The sequence below is a fragment of the Juglans microcarpa x Juglans regia genome, chromosome 3S, assembly GCF_004785595.1.
Source record: "Juglans microcarpa x Juglans regia isolate MS1-56 chromosome 3S, Jm3101_v1.0, whole genome shotgun sequence".
Classification (NCBI taxonomy): domain Eukaryota; kingdom Viridiplantae; phylum Streptophyta; class Magnoliopsida; order Fagales; family Juglandaceae; genus Juglans; species Juglans microcarpa x Juglans regia.
In genome coordinates, this window is record NC_054599.1 from 19,031,680 (window position 1) to 19,048,192 (window position 16,513).

Sequence of the window (16,513 nt, forward strand, 5' to 3'; positions counted from 1 at the left end):
TGGAACTCTTTCCAGATAGTTTATTTAAGGGATTCTATTAGTTAAGATCATTAGAGATTCTGATCTACATATTTTTTTAGAGCACTTTCTAGTGCATTGTTTGGTGAGAAAATTCCTTAGTGAATTTTCATATTTGTGATCTCTCTTTGAGTGTGATCATGCTTCGAGCTTGGAGGATCGTGTGATTGGATTTCAGCCCTAGAGTTTTAGGAGGAAATACAATATTTGAAAATCGCCAGAAGTTCTGACTGCTACCACGGTAGAAGACAAACGAGTCGTTTGTCTGGACAAGTAAGAAAGTCAAGTTGTAAAAGTTTTGTAATTGATGAGTACTTCTAATTGATTTTCAAATAATACAATTGACTTTCCTGGATTTGGCTGTCCTGTAGCGTTTTACTTTTAAAGAGTTCTTTAAAGGATTTCCCTTCAATACCAATCTTAGAATTATGTAATTTATTTATTTTATGTTATTATTTAATTATTAAATTAATTGCATGCTTGAATACTAATTAATTTATTGAGTGAATTGATAGATATTTTCACTATATTACAAAAATATTTGAATAATTTCAAATATAATATACACATGTCGTAAGGGAAAAAAAACAGTTGCTTTGGGTAATGGAGGAATGAGAGGAATCTGCAGCTTGGCCTCATTACACTGCCCAATGCCACCTCTTTTGACAGATACAACTTACAACCATCTCTTCACTGAGGACGGTGGCTCTTTAAATTCTCTAGCGTTGCAGTACTTTAGCTGTATCCGGATTCCGCACGTGCTTATAAAGAAGATAGAATGACTACACATATTTCTCCACCGTCTTACAATTTTTTTGAAAAAATAATAATCTCTCAATCCTCTTTTTTAAAAAAAAAACAAAAAACAAAACAAAAGGTGGTACATACTTTGAAATCTGAAAAAAATCATCTTTTCTTATAAAGAAATTACGTAACCCCTTAAAATTGCATCTAATATTAAGGCCCGAAATAAAATTACATGAATTTAGATAATTTGTGAATAGTAATGATATTATTAATTAAAATTAGATGATATAATTTTAAAAATTGTATCCAAACGGCCCTTAATGTTCCCAAAACAGTTAAGCGAGTCATTTTTTCTTTTTCAGGCTGACGTCTAGTTCAAGCACCCAAAAACCTATCTGTGACCTGTTTGGATGGGGGGCCTAAGCCCGATTTCACAAAGTTGATTGCACGGTTTAGGTTAACTTCTATGGATTATACGGTAAACCCTATGTTTAACTCTTCCGTTATTATTTTTTAACTCAATGATCCAAGTTCCAACACCAACAATTTCGTTCGGCCATCCCAAACTCCAAGGCCACTTATCACCTTCATGTTGTTATACACGTAACTACAAGATTCAAGTTACAACCTGAAGGATCTTCTCAAAAGTGAGCAATGTCAGTTCGTGCTTCTTGGATTTTTGTTTTATTCATAGGCCTGTTTTAAACTTAAATAATATACAGGTTTTTCGCTTTTGAGGAAATATCGTGGAGCTCTGCCTTTAGAACCGATCTTTGCGAAACTCCATATACAACAGCACAAATATCTGGGGAACTTCATAGCAATCGTAGCAACCCTTCGAGAATTCAGACTCAATGACTCATGCTTGCAGAATCATGGGAAGCACTTCATTCTCTGGAAAAAGAAGAAAAAAAAAAGGGCTTAGCACAAGTCCAAGTTTAATCAGAACAGTTAACATAGCTTTTGTTATCGAAAAACTTAAAAGGATGATTAGCAAACATGGCTGAAAGTCAGAATTCAAAACGGCGGTGTTTGTCGTTGTAGGTTTACAGCGTGTGTGCATGTGTTCATCTATCACAAGTATCTGCAAATAAAAATGGTGACTGCAAGTTCTGTGTCTGAATGCAGAACACTTAATAATTTTGTACTTTTTGGTAAGTGGACATGAGTTTTCCATGTGCTAATGCTCCGGACAAGGAAGCAATACATGTTCTGTCTTTACACCATGTTTGAACGTTGAGATGAGTTGAGTTAGTAGTATTTTGTGGGTCCCATTGAGACCAGTTTAGGCTTCGTTTGGAAGCCAAACTCCTCTCAACTTATCTCAACTCATCATTACAACTTTTTCAAATTTCAACATAAAATATAATAAACAATTCAAATTTTTCAAATCTCAAAATAATAATAATATTAAAAAATAATATTCTAATAATATTTTATCATCTCAACTCAACTCAACTCAACTCAGTTCAATATCCAAACGCAGCCTAACCTTTTTAGTTTGAGATGAATTTAAATTTTTAAGTTAAAATATATGAAGTAGGTTAAAACGAATTTAACTTTTTTATGGAAAATTGAAAAAGTAGTGGTCCCATCAATGATTGTTTGAGATGAGTTTGGTTCAACAACCAAACACAACCTTAACATACTAAAGTTTTGAAAAGCAGTTGTCCTACAAGTCATGTCTAGGGGTATAACCGGTCCAGTTTTTGGTGTATTTTAAAACCGAACCAGTATATACCGGTTTTGAGATCTAAAGAACCGATACCAGACCGATTCACACTCGAAACCGCTACTTCCGGTTTTACTGGTTCCGATCCAGTTCAATCCGGTTTTATCGGTTTTCGATAAACTAGTAAGGTCGGGTGCTTAGGAAATCGAGCTTGGAATAACAAACCGATAAAAAAAAAAATCTAAATATAAAAATTATATGCAACAAAAATAAGAATTATAGTAAAACTATTATAGTATTCGTACATTATTTATAAGAATCATATTATTATATATGTTAGAAATAAATGATGGTTACATAAAATTAAAATTAAAAAATTTTATGTTATATTAATTTTATGTTATAAAATTAAAATTTATATATATTAAGATTTATAAGATTAATTTTTATTTTATGTTATATCAAATGTTATATTAATTTTATGTTATTAGATAAAAAAGTTATATTAATTAGAAATTTAGCATATAATATATATAATATAAATAAATCATATAAAAAATTATTTATATATAATAAAAATAAATATATATATATATATAATCCGGTCCGGTGTAAAAAAGACTAAAACCGGAATCAGACTGGTTCGAAACCGGTTTTGAAAAAATAAAACTGGTACCAGACCCAAAACCGGTTCTGTTTGGGCCAGTTTACCGGTTTTTATTTTCAGCCCTAGTCATGTTTAATTCGATTACCTGTCTTTCAACTTCAACAGCTGATGCAGCAAGCCGTCTTTGCAGATTTGACCTCTCCACTTCACAGCTCTCCATCTCAATATCTTTATATACATGTACAGGTAAAAAAGCAAAACAAGAATTAGAGCGAGTAGAATACTTTTTTAGGAACATTATTATCTCCTAGTTTCTCCCTATCGTAACCAAAAACCACTGAGCACTATTGGCGTTCCTCATAGTAAATTAAGAAGCCTTCGATTGATAAGAAAATAAAAAAGAGGGGCGGGGGAAGAAAAACTATTGGCATGTAGTCGCATGCTGGTTTGGCTATGTAATCCCTACTCAAATGAAGAGAATCATTACAAGCTATAAGCTGCTTCATAATATTCTAAGATTGTTTTGCAGTTTAAATTGTCCACACAGATGTTCTCTCCACCAATTGGCAGCAGAAAAACTTGTGCATGAAATTGAATTATATGAAGAAAGCTTTCTAAAAAACCCAACGCTGTTTATAAACTCTGCAAAGAGAATCTATATTTGCCTAGAGCTTTTCCGTTGAGTTACAAAACAGCTAAAAGGTAATTCAGTCCATTAAATGGGTTGGAACATAAACCTTGTAACCAAACATGGTACGAGTACCTGAGTTTTAAAAACAATGAAGAAAGAACGAATCTCATACCAGGCAAAACATGGTGCAAAACCAAATCAGTTCCAGCTGACCAATATGTTTGTTGAGATGATTGATCATCCTATGTATGATCATCCCAGGCTTTGACACTAATTAGGTGAGTTCTTTTTAAAGCTATCCTTGGCACAAGGACTCTCCAAGGCGCAGCCATAGATTTTAGATTTATGATAATCAAAACAAAGCTGTAAAGAATACTATAATCATACAGGTTTAAAATGAACAAAGATTTTAAAACTGACACTTGGATACTAAACCACATGCATGGTGATGATATTTATTGGGAGGAAAAAAAAAAAAAAGAAAGAGGTGGCATCAAGTTTACTGGGTTTGCATCTGTATATATATTCCATTTTACTTTATGAACCTTCAAAAGATTCCGTAATTAACTACTACATCACTGGACAAAAGGCCCTGCCTCAGTAGATACAGCACCACTACTATCAAGACAGTGTAAACAGTAGATTTATAGTCTTTGGCAAGATGCACTCAACAAACTGGTAGTAAAACAAAGCATGCAATGGAAATTACGGAAGCATCATATTTGTTAAGGAACCAGAAAACTATACATACAAAGTAGACTAGATAGTAGAATGTATCAGAATGGAAAAATGAATACCCACACATTTCATGGAACAACTCTTCAAGCAAAAGACTTGTCAAGAGTCATGATATTTTTTAATTAGTAACTTCTAGCAAAATAGATAACCGCTTGGAGCAATCTGGCCAATACAATGGTTTGCCTAAAATGACAAAGGTATGTAGCTAACATCTGTCTAGGGAAATCAACCAATCATTGTGTTTCAATCTATATCAAGGAAAGGAATTTGAGTTAGCACAACAATATACACAAACAAAACTAAACAACATGTTGCTTATTTCTCACCATAATAGTACGATGACAGGATGGTGATGCGCTCCATTGGCTGAAAGAAAGAAAAAGTTCGAAAGGCAAATAATGATTAGCTCAGTTCCAAGAATGACTAATTGCACGGATATAATGCTAAACAAGTTTATTTAAATGATAAGATTCAGAGAACATATAAAAGAAAAGGCAACACGGTTTTCTGAAAAAATAGAAGGCCATATTTAGAAGATGGAACTAACAGGGTGTAGATTTAGGAGAATAGTAAAGTCAGAGTCAGAGAAATTAGCATAGCATTGTCTTACTGCTTCTTGCTGCATAAGTGTGGAGCAAAGGAATGAAACTCACAGTTCAAGTAGTGTCCTCCAAAAATCCTACTTAAAGATCCATACATCAGAAAGTAAAAACTAGATGATTAACATGACTAAAGCCGGTAAAAGCTGCCCCACATGACAGAATGAAAGGTTCATTCCTGAGGACTCAATATTGTCTTTTTTTTTTTTAATATTATCTCTTCTGCTATGCTAGTTTTGCTCCTTCGACCCAATCAAATCCCACTGCTCCCTTTTACTGTCTCATCTGAAGTCCAGGGTTTTATTTTTTTTTTCATTTGGTTTTAATACACATATGGTTCAACCATGAAGACAAATAATCAAGTCATGTAAAATTGATTATCAGAAAAACTGAATAACCATAGTGGTGATCCACCATTTAGAGTGATCAACTGAAAGCTTAAGAAGATTACCATTACAAAAATACCCTCACGACGAGTAGGGAGGTCCTCAAGCTTTTGCAGTGTCTCATAACCTTTAGTAAGTCGACCGAAAATAGCGTACTGAAGCATTCATGACAGAAATTTCCATAGAGAGCATTTCACGTGAGATACTGAAATAATCTTTGCAACAAAGCAGGAAAAAGTAACTAGTGAACCTGTCCATCCAGATGAGGGGCATCTCCAAGAAGCATTGAAAACGACGATGCTGCACTATTGGGATCAGCATACCTACGCCAAAGAAAAAAGCAACAAATCACATTCCCATCCAAGAAAGGAGTTCTGAAAATATTCAAGTCAAATGAAAGAATAACTATAGTTGTTTACACCATGAATATTGCTGAAAATCCAAACCATGGATGCCGTATGTAATAAAAAAGGTGCCTCCAGAGAAGTCTTACTCAGGAGAAAACATAAAATAGGAATTCTAGCCAAACTTGATCTATCATCATCTATATAGGCTGGTGATTTACAGTGCATCATGGAATAGCTTATTGTCATGCGTAGATCAGCATGGATTAACTCGTTAGCATGATTAGATAAGCATGAAGCGTGCCTCAGTCCCAGTATTATAAAATGGTTCTTACTCTTCAAATACAGTATGCTTTGAACATCTGACCTGATGATATACCTGCCAATTGCATCATCATATACTCAATGGTCCTAAAAATAAAAATGTCTAGTTATTGGTTTAAGCTTCACTTTTTCTCTCCGTGCACTTTTTCTCCTTCACTGATATGATGGTGGATCTGCTCTGGTGACCATTGCTGGAACTAATTTTCTGTAGCTGTTTACTCAGTTATTCAGCAGTGACGATGGGCTTTATTAAACATTTATTAATAGAGACAAGTTTTTTGTTTTATCATTGGAGGGGGGACACTATCTTCGTATCACTAAGAAGAACAGGAAGTTTACTAAGGAGTTGGTCCTCGGCTATGCCAGAGCTTGTTGGCTTGCGAATACAATGGAAGAATGCTCATTCTCAGAGGGAAAGAAAGAGTTTTGCAAGACGTATCGCGATGGTGTCAAGGCACTGTTTGCTCACCAGCGTTCTAAAGATTTTGGACGTTTCTTAGAAGTTACAGACTATGGGGACGCCGTAGTGGGCATCGAGGTCTTCTAACAATCCCGGCAAGCACGGAATGAAGGGCATGGAAGAGCCTTTCCATGGAGATAAAGCACGCTCTGTCCGTGCATATCCCAGCAAACAAGACACCAGTGTTGGCTCTAAAATTGGACAGAGCGGCAGATAAGGGGAAGGAGACGGGGAAGAAGGTTCAGTCTTACGCAGAGGCTGCGTTGGGTGGCGCAAGGAAACGGGCAGCAATGCTGGGTGGTATGGGTCACCTCTCGGCATCACAACTAAGAGAAAAGGACAAAAAGGGACATGCAGAGAACACCACTGCTACAGAGAAGGATGGTCGAGGCAATATACCAAAAACAGGGGTTGGAGGTCTATACTATGCTGGCGCAGCAGAAAGTGTGGAGCTAAGGTCACTTTTTTGTTTAAACGAGGAAATTGGTTTATCGAAGAAGGTGGTGGAAGAACTCATAAGTAAAGTGGATATGAGCTTGGGCCCGAGCCTGGGCCTGGGCCAACGAAATAAGGGTACCTCTAAAGGGTTGGTTAGAAATGGGATGTTTTGGAATGGGCCTAGATCCCTCAGGCCTGATAAAGGAAAAGGAAAAGATAAAGGCAAAAAGAAGGTGGGAATGGGCCAAATGCATCTAACTAGCCCAACCAGAATGAAATGGAGGCTAAAACATGGGCCTTCTTTTGAAAAGGGCTCTACGTCCAAACTTGGGCCAGCAGCGATGTCGATACATCATCAGCCAAGGTTAATTGCGTCGACGACGTCTGGGCCTGTTTCCGACAACATCTGTGATAGACAACCTACACCGGTAACAACTGCGACTGAGGAGGATACTCAAATGGGGCTGTCGACACGGCACTACAAACCACCGAGAGGGCAACCATGCTGTGGGGTGACACAGACTTTTGCATCGAAGGTTTCTAGGTCGTCTCCCGCCACCACTACGGTGATGGTGACGTCCCCGGCATTAGCATCTTACTCCATTTAGAGAAGCATGTAGACGAGGGGGTGGAAACGTTGTTGGGAGGTCATCAACATTGTGGGATGACACAAAAAGTTGCGCCGGAAACTTTAGTGTTGACGACTGACCTCCACATAGTGCAAGTTACTGTACCAGTGCCGGAAAATGTTATTGTAGCCAAAAAAGACCTGTCTAATGAAATTGGGAGGGCAGATTTAGTGGGTGAGGATGAAACAAATGGAACTCTGGTTTTATTTGAGCCTAGTAAAGGAGAGGAAAACGCAGGGAGGGTAAGAACTTTCGTTGAGGGGGAAGAACCTCTTCCTTTAAACTCGTTTCACCCCAATGTGTCAGATTGGGTCATTCAGAAAGCTATTGAGATTAAGCATTGTGTAAGGATTACATGTGAGGGTTTTGAAGATGAACTTACGGCATTACTCACAGCAATAGAGGCTGGATATGCACAATCCAAATATAATCCATCCCTTAATTCGGCTAACAAAGGAGAAAGAGAACTCAAGATGCCTACGTGGGCCATGAAAGATGAAGGTGGAGAGAAGAGCTCTAATCGGGGCCGTCTCAAGGGGAGGGAAAAGATGGTTGCTTAATGAAGACAAAAATAATATCATGGAATATAAGAGGCTGAATGAGTATAACAAACGGCTCCAAGTCTGAAACTTACTTCATCAATGGAAGGGTGATATTATTTGCTTACACGAGACCAAATTGGAATTCATCACAAGGGAATTAGTTCGGAGTTTATGGAGAGGTCAGCATGTAGGGTGGTCATACTTGCCATCGAAAGGAGCAACAGGTGGTGTCCTAATTATGTTTGATAAAAGGGTGGTGGAAAGGGTGGAGGAATGTGTGGGTGAGTTCACTGTGGCTTGCTCTTTTATGAATGTAGAAGACAATTTCCAACGGGCATTGGCTAGAATGTATGGCCCTAATGTTGATTTGGAGAGAAGGTCACTGTGGGAAGAATTGGTTGGACTTCTTAGTTGGTGGGTGTTACCAAGCTGCATAGGAGGTGACTTCAATGTAACTCGTTTCCCGAGTGAAAGATCTAGTGTATCCTACATCACTCCTTCCATGAGAGAGTTTTCTGATTTTATTTTAGAACAAGAGCTAATGGATATTTTATTAACTGGAGATACGTTTACTTGGTCTAACAACCGAGAATTCTCATCTTGGTCGAGGATTGATAGGTTTTTGTTAACTCCTAACTGGGAGTTACATTTTCCGAATGTAACTCAAAGGAGATTACCTAGGTTATGCTCTAATCACTTCCCCATCATCTTAGATTGTGAAGAGGTATTTTAATTTTGGGAATATGTGTCTTAAATCTGACGGGAAGTTCTCTCTCTCTTACAAGTTTTCTCTTCATACACTTTCTTACTGATGATGACTCTCAGTGTGTAATAATGTGATTACCATGGTTTTCACAAGACAAATTCTCATAGAATCTAAGGTATTCGAATTTTCGGAGGAAGGTAGACAATGGATTCGCTTAACAGAGAGAAGTTGCAAGGTTACAAAAGTATTGATCTTGGAGATGTTTACGTTGAACTGGTTCATTAGAGCCCTTGAGGAGTGCTTGACTGGAGACAAGGAGTTTTATGCAACCTCACAGGATGGTAATAGAACGTACATCGTGCAGAGATGCTCCAATGCTCTAGATCGTTATATGGCATTGGTGGAATATAGCGGTGGTGGCAAAAGAAATTTTGTTTTCATACCTGAAGAAATGGAAAGGGAAGGGTAATGGTGATGGCACTGAGGGAAGCTTACGATAGTTTGGAAAATGGGAGAAAGGTTGGTTTGTTAAAGTCCCAAAATCTAACCCAGAAAGCGCCAATGAATATTCTGCCTAAGTCCTATGCAGAGGTGGTCCAATCATCAGGGCTTGCTGCCAGCAACAATGGTAAGGAGGTATATACTCAGGGAAATGCAGCAGCTTTGGTACCAAGGGTGAGGAGCAATTCTAGGTTTTCGAAGGCAAAGGAGATAGTCGTTGTAGAGGAAGGACCGAGACATGTGCCGTCTGCTCAAGCCTATAGAACTAACATTGAAATGGGAAGAGACTCTTTGACCGAGAGAGGACCCTTGGAGAGGACTGACGAGCTTTCTTCTTTTAAGAAAGAACTAGTACAGTTGAGAAATTCGGTCAATATTATGATCTAGGGGGTGGATAAAGCTATGGGCTTGGGCCTGGGTTTAAGCCCATCACCATCAGGCTTGAACAAAAATGGGTTGCGCCAGAGGCGTTATAATCGGGCCGAGAAAGGTAAAGCCCAAGCACTGGCAGGCTAAACAACCCTCGATTCACATAATGGAATCCTTCGGCAAAGATGCGTCTTCTTTTTCCAACCACTAGTCGGCAGCCACACAGAACCCATCGCAGGGGGTAGATGACCTAGTGGGTGGAACCCAAGGCGATGGGCTACTGGTATTGAGGCCGCCAATGGAGTCAGAAATCAAGAATGGTTCTCAGGCAATGGAGGAGGGGCAAAAGGAACCAATGATCACACAAACTCTGTCGCTGGGAACAAGCGACCTAGTGGGTGCGCTTCTGGTCGACGGCTTGCCGGGGTTAAAGCTGCCGACGGAGGAAGAAGCCAAGAATGAACGCTAGGTAATGGAACAGAGCCAGAAGGAGCCGACGAATACATAGAACTCATCGTCGAGAGCAGACGACCTAGTGGGTGGGCCTCTGGTTGTCAAGCTGAGGAAGAGGGCCAGAATGAACTTGCGACATTGTCTGTCATAAAGGGAAGTCCTATTGTTGATACATCTACACAGGAACCTCAAATGGAAAATGAAATGACGATGAAGGGTGGTTCTAAGAAGTGGGGAGCTCAAGACACCCAAACTGAGGCTGGCACTTGGTAATATTCACACCTAGAGTTTTTGAACACGGTATTAAGGAGGTGGAGGTAGTAGAGGATATGGATAGTGAAGCGGAAGATCATTGGGATGAGCCCATTCCCTTGAATTTAATTCCCCCGTTGAAGGACCAGACTCTAGCATCAGATTGGGTTTTACTTAAAGCCAAAGAGATTCAACTGTGTGTAGGACTCCCATGTACTGGTTTTGAAGATCAGTTTCTGGCCCTATTTGCTGTGATTGAAGTTGGACAGCCTAATTCAGCCATGAACTGCCACTCAGCCAAGAAAAGGGAAAGGGAATTAAAGCGACTTGTTCAATAAACTACAAAGGAAGTGCGAGTCGTGGCGGGTCGAAGGGTAGGGCAAAGTTGGTGGTTTTATGAAGCTCAAAATAGTCTCGTATGTTAGGGGGCTGAACTAACTAGAGAAACGTACCAAAAAAAAATCAGCTTCATGGCTGGAAAGTGATTGTTGTATGCTTACAAGAGACAGAAGAGGCTTGTGGGATATATTGGCTGCTCTTGTAGCTTATAGAGTTTTCCTTGGTGCATTGGGGGCGATTTTAACGTCACACGCTTCCCAAGCAAACGAGTAGCAGGTTTTAGCTGCAGTTCAGCAATGACAGATTTTTCTGACATTATTTACGAACAAGCTCTTCTGGACATCCCTCTAGTTGGTGGCACTTTCACATGGTCCAATACTAGAGAACATCAGGCGTGGTCAAGACTTGATAGATTCTTCATTTCGCCCGACTAGGAAGCACATTTTCTGGATCTAACCCAGAAATGGCTTCCAAGATTATGTTCGGATCATTTTCCCATTCTCATAGATTGTGGAGACATCTAGGGAGGTAAAAGATATTTTAAGTTTGAGAACATGTGGCTGAAATCAAAAGGATTTGTTGAGAGAGTTAGACAATGGTGATCATCCTATCTAATACAAGGCAATCCTAGTTATGTGCTGGCATATAAGCTAAAGGCTCTCAAGGAAGACCTGAAGAAGTGGAATGAGTAAATTTTTGGGAATGTGGAACACCGAAAAAAGACGATTTTCGACGAACTACAAGGTTTAGAGGAAATGGAGGAGGAGAGGGGTCTCTCAAAAGAATAAAAGACTCAAAAAGTAAGTATCATCAGATATTGAAAGGATGGCATTAATGGAAGAGATCTCTTGGAGACAAAAATCAAGGGCTTCATGGCTAAAAGAAGAGGATAAATGCACCAAGTTCTTCCATCGCATGGCTAATTCACATAGAAGACACAATTTCATTGAGTCAATATTGGTAAATGGGAGGACTACTTCAAACTTGTCTAAGATTACGGACGATATTACCAACTTCTATGAACAATTACTTTCTAAACAATTTTCTTGGAGACCATGTTTGGATAGCCTTATTTTTTAGTCGATTGATCATCAAGAAGTAAGTTGGCTAGAGAGGCTATTTGAGGAGGTGGAGATTTGCAAGGTAGTGCGAAGTATGGCAAGTGATAAAGCTCGAAGTCCAGATGGGTTCACTATGACTTTTTTTAAGGCATGTTGGAAAGTAGTTAAAGATGACATCATGAGCTTCTTCCACAAGTTCCATGAACGAGGTAGTTACGAAAAAAGTCTTAATGCTACTTTCATTGCTCTTATTCCAAAGAAGTCGAGGGTGGTAGAAATTAAGGATTATCGTCTGATAAGCTTGGTGACCGGAATGTACAAAATCCTTTCGAATGTATTGGCTAATAGATTGAGTATGGTATTAGAGAAGATCATTTCCAAGCCCCACATTGCCTTCATACGAGGATGAAAAATTCTTGACTCTGTTCTCATTGCCAATGAATGTTTGAATAGTCGTCTCAAGTCAGGCGCTCCAGGGTTACTATGCAAACTTGACATGGAGAAGACTTATGATCGAGTAAACTGGAAGTTTTTGTTACATATGCTTGAGAGGTGTGAACTTGGAGTGAGATGGTGCTCTTGGATCAAATTTTGCATATCCACTGTATGTTTCTCCATTTTGGTGAATGGTATTCCAATGGGCTTTTTCGGAAGCTCAAGGGTACTGAGGCAAGGTGATCTCCTATCTCCATTACTATTTGTTTTTATTGTGAAAGCTTTGAGTAAAATGATCGCAGGTCTTGTGGGAGGTGGATATTTATCAGGCTTTGTAGTAGGGGATGCAAGAATGGGCAAACTAGAGATGACCCATCTCTTATTTGTAAATGATACTCTTATATTTTGTGGTGCTAATCACAATCATATTCAAGCTTTGCGGGCTTTACTACTTGCTTTGAAGCAGTATCGGGATTGAAAGTGAATCTCACCAAGTCAGAATTAGTTCCAATTGGAAATGTTCCCAATGTCTTGAGCTATGCCAATATTCTGGGGTGCAAAGACTCCACCTTACCAATGAAGTATCTCAGTCTTCCCTTGGGTGCTTCCTTTAAATAGCAGTCTATCTGGGACGGGATGTTGGAAAAAATGGAGCAGAAACTGGCAAGTTGGAAGAGGATTTATTTGTCTAAGCAGGTTTGGGGGGTGAGATGAGAATTTTGTGTTTTGTTTGAGAGTTTAAAATATTGTGTTTTAATATTATTATTGTTTTGGGATTTAAAAAATGTGAATTGAGATTTAAAAAAGTTGAATTGTTTATTATATTTTGTATGGGGATTTGAAAAATGTGTAATGATGAGATGAGATGAGAATTTTGTGTCTCATCCCACCCCCCAAACCTGCCCTAAAGGTGGTAGAGTTACATTGATGAATTGGGATATGGTTTGTACCCCAATACGTGAAGGCGGGTTGGGAATTCGAAACTTGCTGGTTTTCAATAAAGCTTTATTGGGCAAATGGTTGTGGAGATACCACAATGAAAGGGGAGCGTTGTGGAGAGTTATCATAAAGCTAAAGTATGGTGGATTGTGGGGAGAATGGTGCTCGAACAAGGTGGGCGGACCACATGGGATGAGGCTTTGGAAAAACATAAGAAGAGGTTGGACCAACTTTTAGCAATATACACACTTTGCAAGTGGGGATAGTTCCAGAATTAAATTATGGAATGACCTTTGGTGTGGAGACCGAATTCTTAAGGAAGCCTACCCAACTTTATACGGCATTGCACGACGACAGGAGGCTACAGTCGCAGGACTCATGGATCTATCTAGTGGCTCTCCTCAATGGATTATCATTTTCATTAAAGCTACATACGACTGGGAAATTGACACATTTGCAGATTTCTTCCATCTTGTGTATAACTATAGAGTGAATGGAGGAGCTGATACGATGAAGTGCTCACCGTCCAAGAAGGGAACCGTCCAGTCGTACTACAAGTCCCTAATGAAACATGCTACAAGAGTATTCCCATGGAAGAACATTTCGAAGACTAAGGCCCCCCTAAAAGCTTCTTTTTTTGTATAGACAGCTTCACTAGGAAAGATTATCACCTTAGATAATCTAAGGAAACACCGACTCATTGTATTGGATTGGTGTTAGATGTGCAAGAAAAGTGGGGAGTATGTGGATCACCTATTATTGCATTGTGACGTGGCTATGAGTTTGTGGAATGATATCTTTGCTAGAGCGGGACTCCTTTGGGTGATGCCAAGAAAGGTTGTTAAATTTTTGGCTAGCTAGCAAGGCCTTTGAGGTAATTCTCAAATTGCATCTACATGGAAGATGATTCTCAAAGTGCATCCGGATTGAGAGGAATGGTCGCAGCTTTAAGGATCGTGAACGGACAATGAAAGAGCTTAGAACTTTTGTTCTTCAGACTTTATTCCATTGGTCTATTGTAATAGACTTTAACAGCATGAATGTACATGATTTCCTTGTATCTTTAGACACTTATGCCTAGGTGTTGCTCTTGTATATGTCCCATGTACTTGGCTTCGCCTTTCTTTAATAAAATTCGTATTTACCAAAAAAAAAAAAAAAAAATCTAACGGTTTTGTAGATAAGGTTAGACAATGGTGGTCTTCTTACAATTTGCAATGCTCTCCAAGCTCCATAATGGCAAGAAAGTTAAAAGCGTTGAAACAGGATCTGAAGCAATAGAATGTCTTAAAAATACATAGAAACTTCTAATTCCTTATCAACTTGTGTTATTTTCAGGGCACCAAACCCCAAGTAATGGTTCATAATGAAAACAATATACTTGCAACTTTTCACCTCCAGTACGTGATCGTTTTCCACTTTTATTTATTAGAAAACCTAACTCCTTAAAAAACTGACAAGAACATGAGACACTGTAGATGATTCTAAACAAAGCTGACAAAAATCAGATACAATCAGAATGAAATACAGATGGAAAAAAGGGGAAGCAGAACAGGAACAACAGGAATTTCCTTTCTAATATAAGATAGAATGTGCCAAAAATTTACATTCTTATCTGTGAAATCACCGCTTGTCCCAAAAGCTTAAACTGATGGGAAGAGGTAGATTTTATTATTTATTTTATATCTTAACACTCCCCCTCACATGTGGGCCAGATTCCTCCTCATTGGGTGGCCCAGCACGTGGAATATTTAATTAAATGGGATAGAGTGTAGAGTCAGGTTTCGAATTCAGAACCTTTGCTCGATACCATGTGAAATCACCACTTGTCCCAAAAGCTTAAACTGATGGGAAGAAATAGATTTTATTATTTATTTTATATCTTAACACAGAACAACTAATCAATTGCAACTGTCTCTATGCTATGCCATTATAATGTAACTCCTACTTGTATAGTTGTCAACACTCCAATTTTGGTGGGTGTGCGTACCTAGAAAGTATTTACCTGTATTGTAGTATTACTAAATTTTGGTTGCTTTGCAAATTGCAAAGAAGACATTACCTCCCCATAGAAAGAACACCCTTTACGTGCTTGACATCACTAAATTCACCAACAACTGTCTTTTCTGCTTCTTTTCTTTGCTCTTCATTCATAGGGGCAGATCTTCCGCCCACCACATCAGCCACTTGGGCAACAAATCCCTTATCAACCTACAATATGCCCGTACTCCCATTATACACATAGCTATATCACAACAATCAGCTTTACAAGTTTCAACAAAAATTTCACATCTAATGTCCTCATACCTACCCGAAAGAAGTGATTAGTATTGTAGCACCCCAGTCGAACAAGTTTGAAAATGTGCTCAACGGTTTTGGGTGCAACCGTCGGGAAGAAACCAAATTCGATGTCACCATATTTCGTCTGCATGCAAAATGCTTTACACAATTATAAATCAAACAATGAATAATTAAACTAAATTGAAACAAAGCTAAAGTAATGGGAAAAAAAGGCCAGCTCATAAATGACAAGCATTTGCAAGCATGTAAGAAAATCGTACAGATTTAGCATGTTAAAATATTAGAACAGAGCAATTTCAACTTCAGTACAGATTAGTATGAATTGGGAATATCTGAGTGAGAATTTGTTCAGGAATTACAGCTCAATTGAAAGCTAAACAAGTTCATTCACAACAACCCATTCAAAACAAAAAAATGGAAACGTTTTGACCTAAAACTAGAATTACAGACGAATTATCAAGAACGAGATGTGAACACTTGTACTAAAGATTTATTTGTAAATGAACAAAAAAAAAAATCTTATTCCAGTAAAAACAGGATCCTCTGTTGAAAAGGAAAAAAAAAAATACCTGGAACACAACACGAACGGAACCGAGCTGGGGCTCTTGGGACAGCGCACCAGCCGCCATGAATGTGACGCAGAGGAAGCTCAGAAGCCATGCGTTATGATCCCACATTTTCAGCTCCAATTTGGAGCCCCGATCTCAATTAATGCCGTCGATAGAGAAAGGCAGTGGAAAAAAAGAACACAACCTCATTAAAGATTTAAAATATATATCAATATAATTCATCAGTTCGAATATGCTCAAGGCACGCTGTTACAAATCAAAGTTTTTTTAATTTAAAATTTCATATTCATTCAAAGAATAATGATAGTCAAGGAAAATAAGAAATAAGTTGAAGTGAATAAGAAATAATAATGAAATCATATAGTAGTTGGTATTTTTTAAAAAATAAGAATTTGAATTTTAGAAACTTTTTTTAGGTTAAATTTTGAAGATAGACGAAGTAACATTTTATTA

The 16,513-nt window shown here is 38.3% G+C and overlaps 1 protein-coding gene across 1 annotated transcript; it reads right to left on the minus strand.

The window, feature by feature from the left end:
- Positions 1–1,256: 1,256 nt before the first annotated feature.
- On the minus strand, positions 1,257–16,237 carry LOC121258107 (peptidyl-prolyl cis-trans isomerase CYP23). The gene is made up of 8 exons (XM_041159476.1): positions 16,061–16,237; positions 15,502–15,615; positions 15,253–15,401; positions 5,649–5,721; positions 5,464–5,553; positions 4,740–4,779; positions 3,190–3,272; positions 1,257–1,659 (listed from the first exon to the last, which is right to left on the minus strand). The coding sequence occupies exons 1-8, from the start codon at positions 16,166–16,168 to the stop codon at positions 1,639–1,641; spliced, it is 678 nt and encodes a 225-aa protein (XP_041015410.1). The 5' UTR covers positions 16,169–16,237; the 3' UTR covers positions 1,257–1,638.
- Positions 16,238–16,513: the final 276 nt, after the last annotated feature.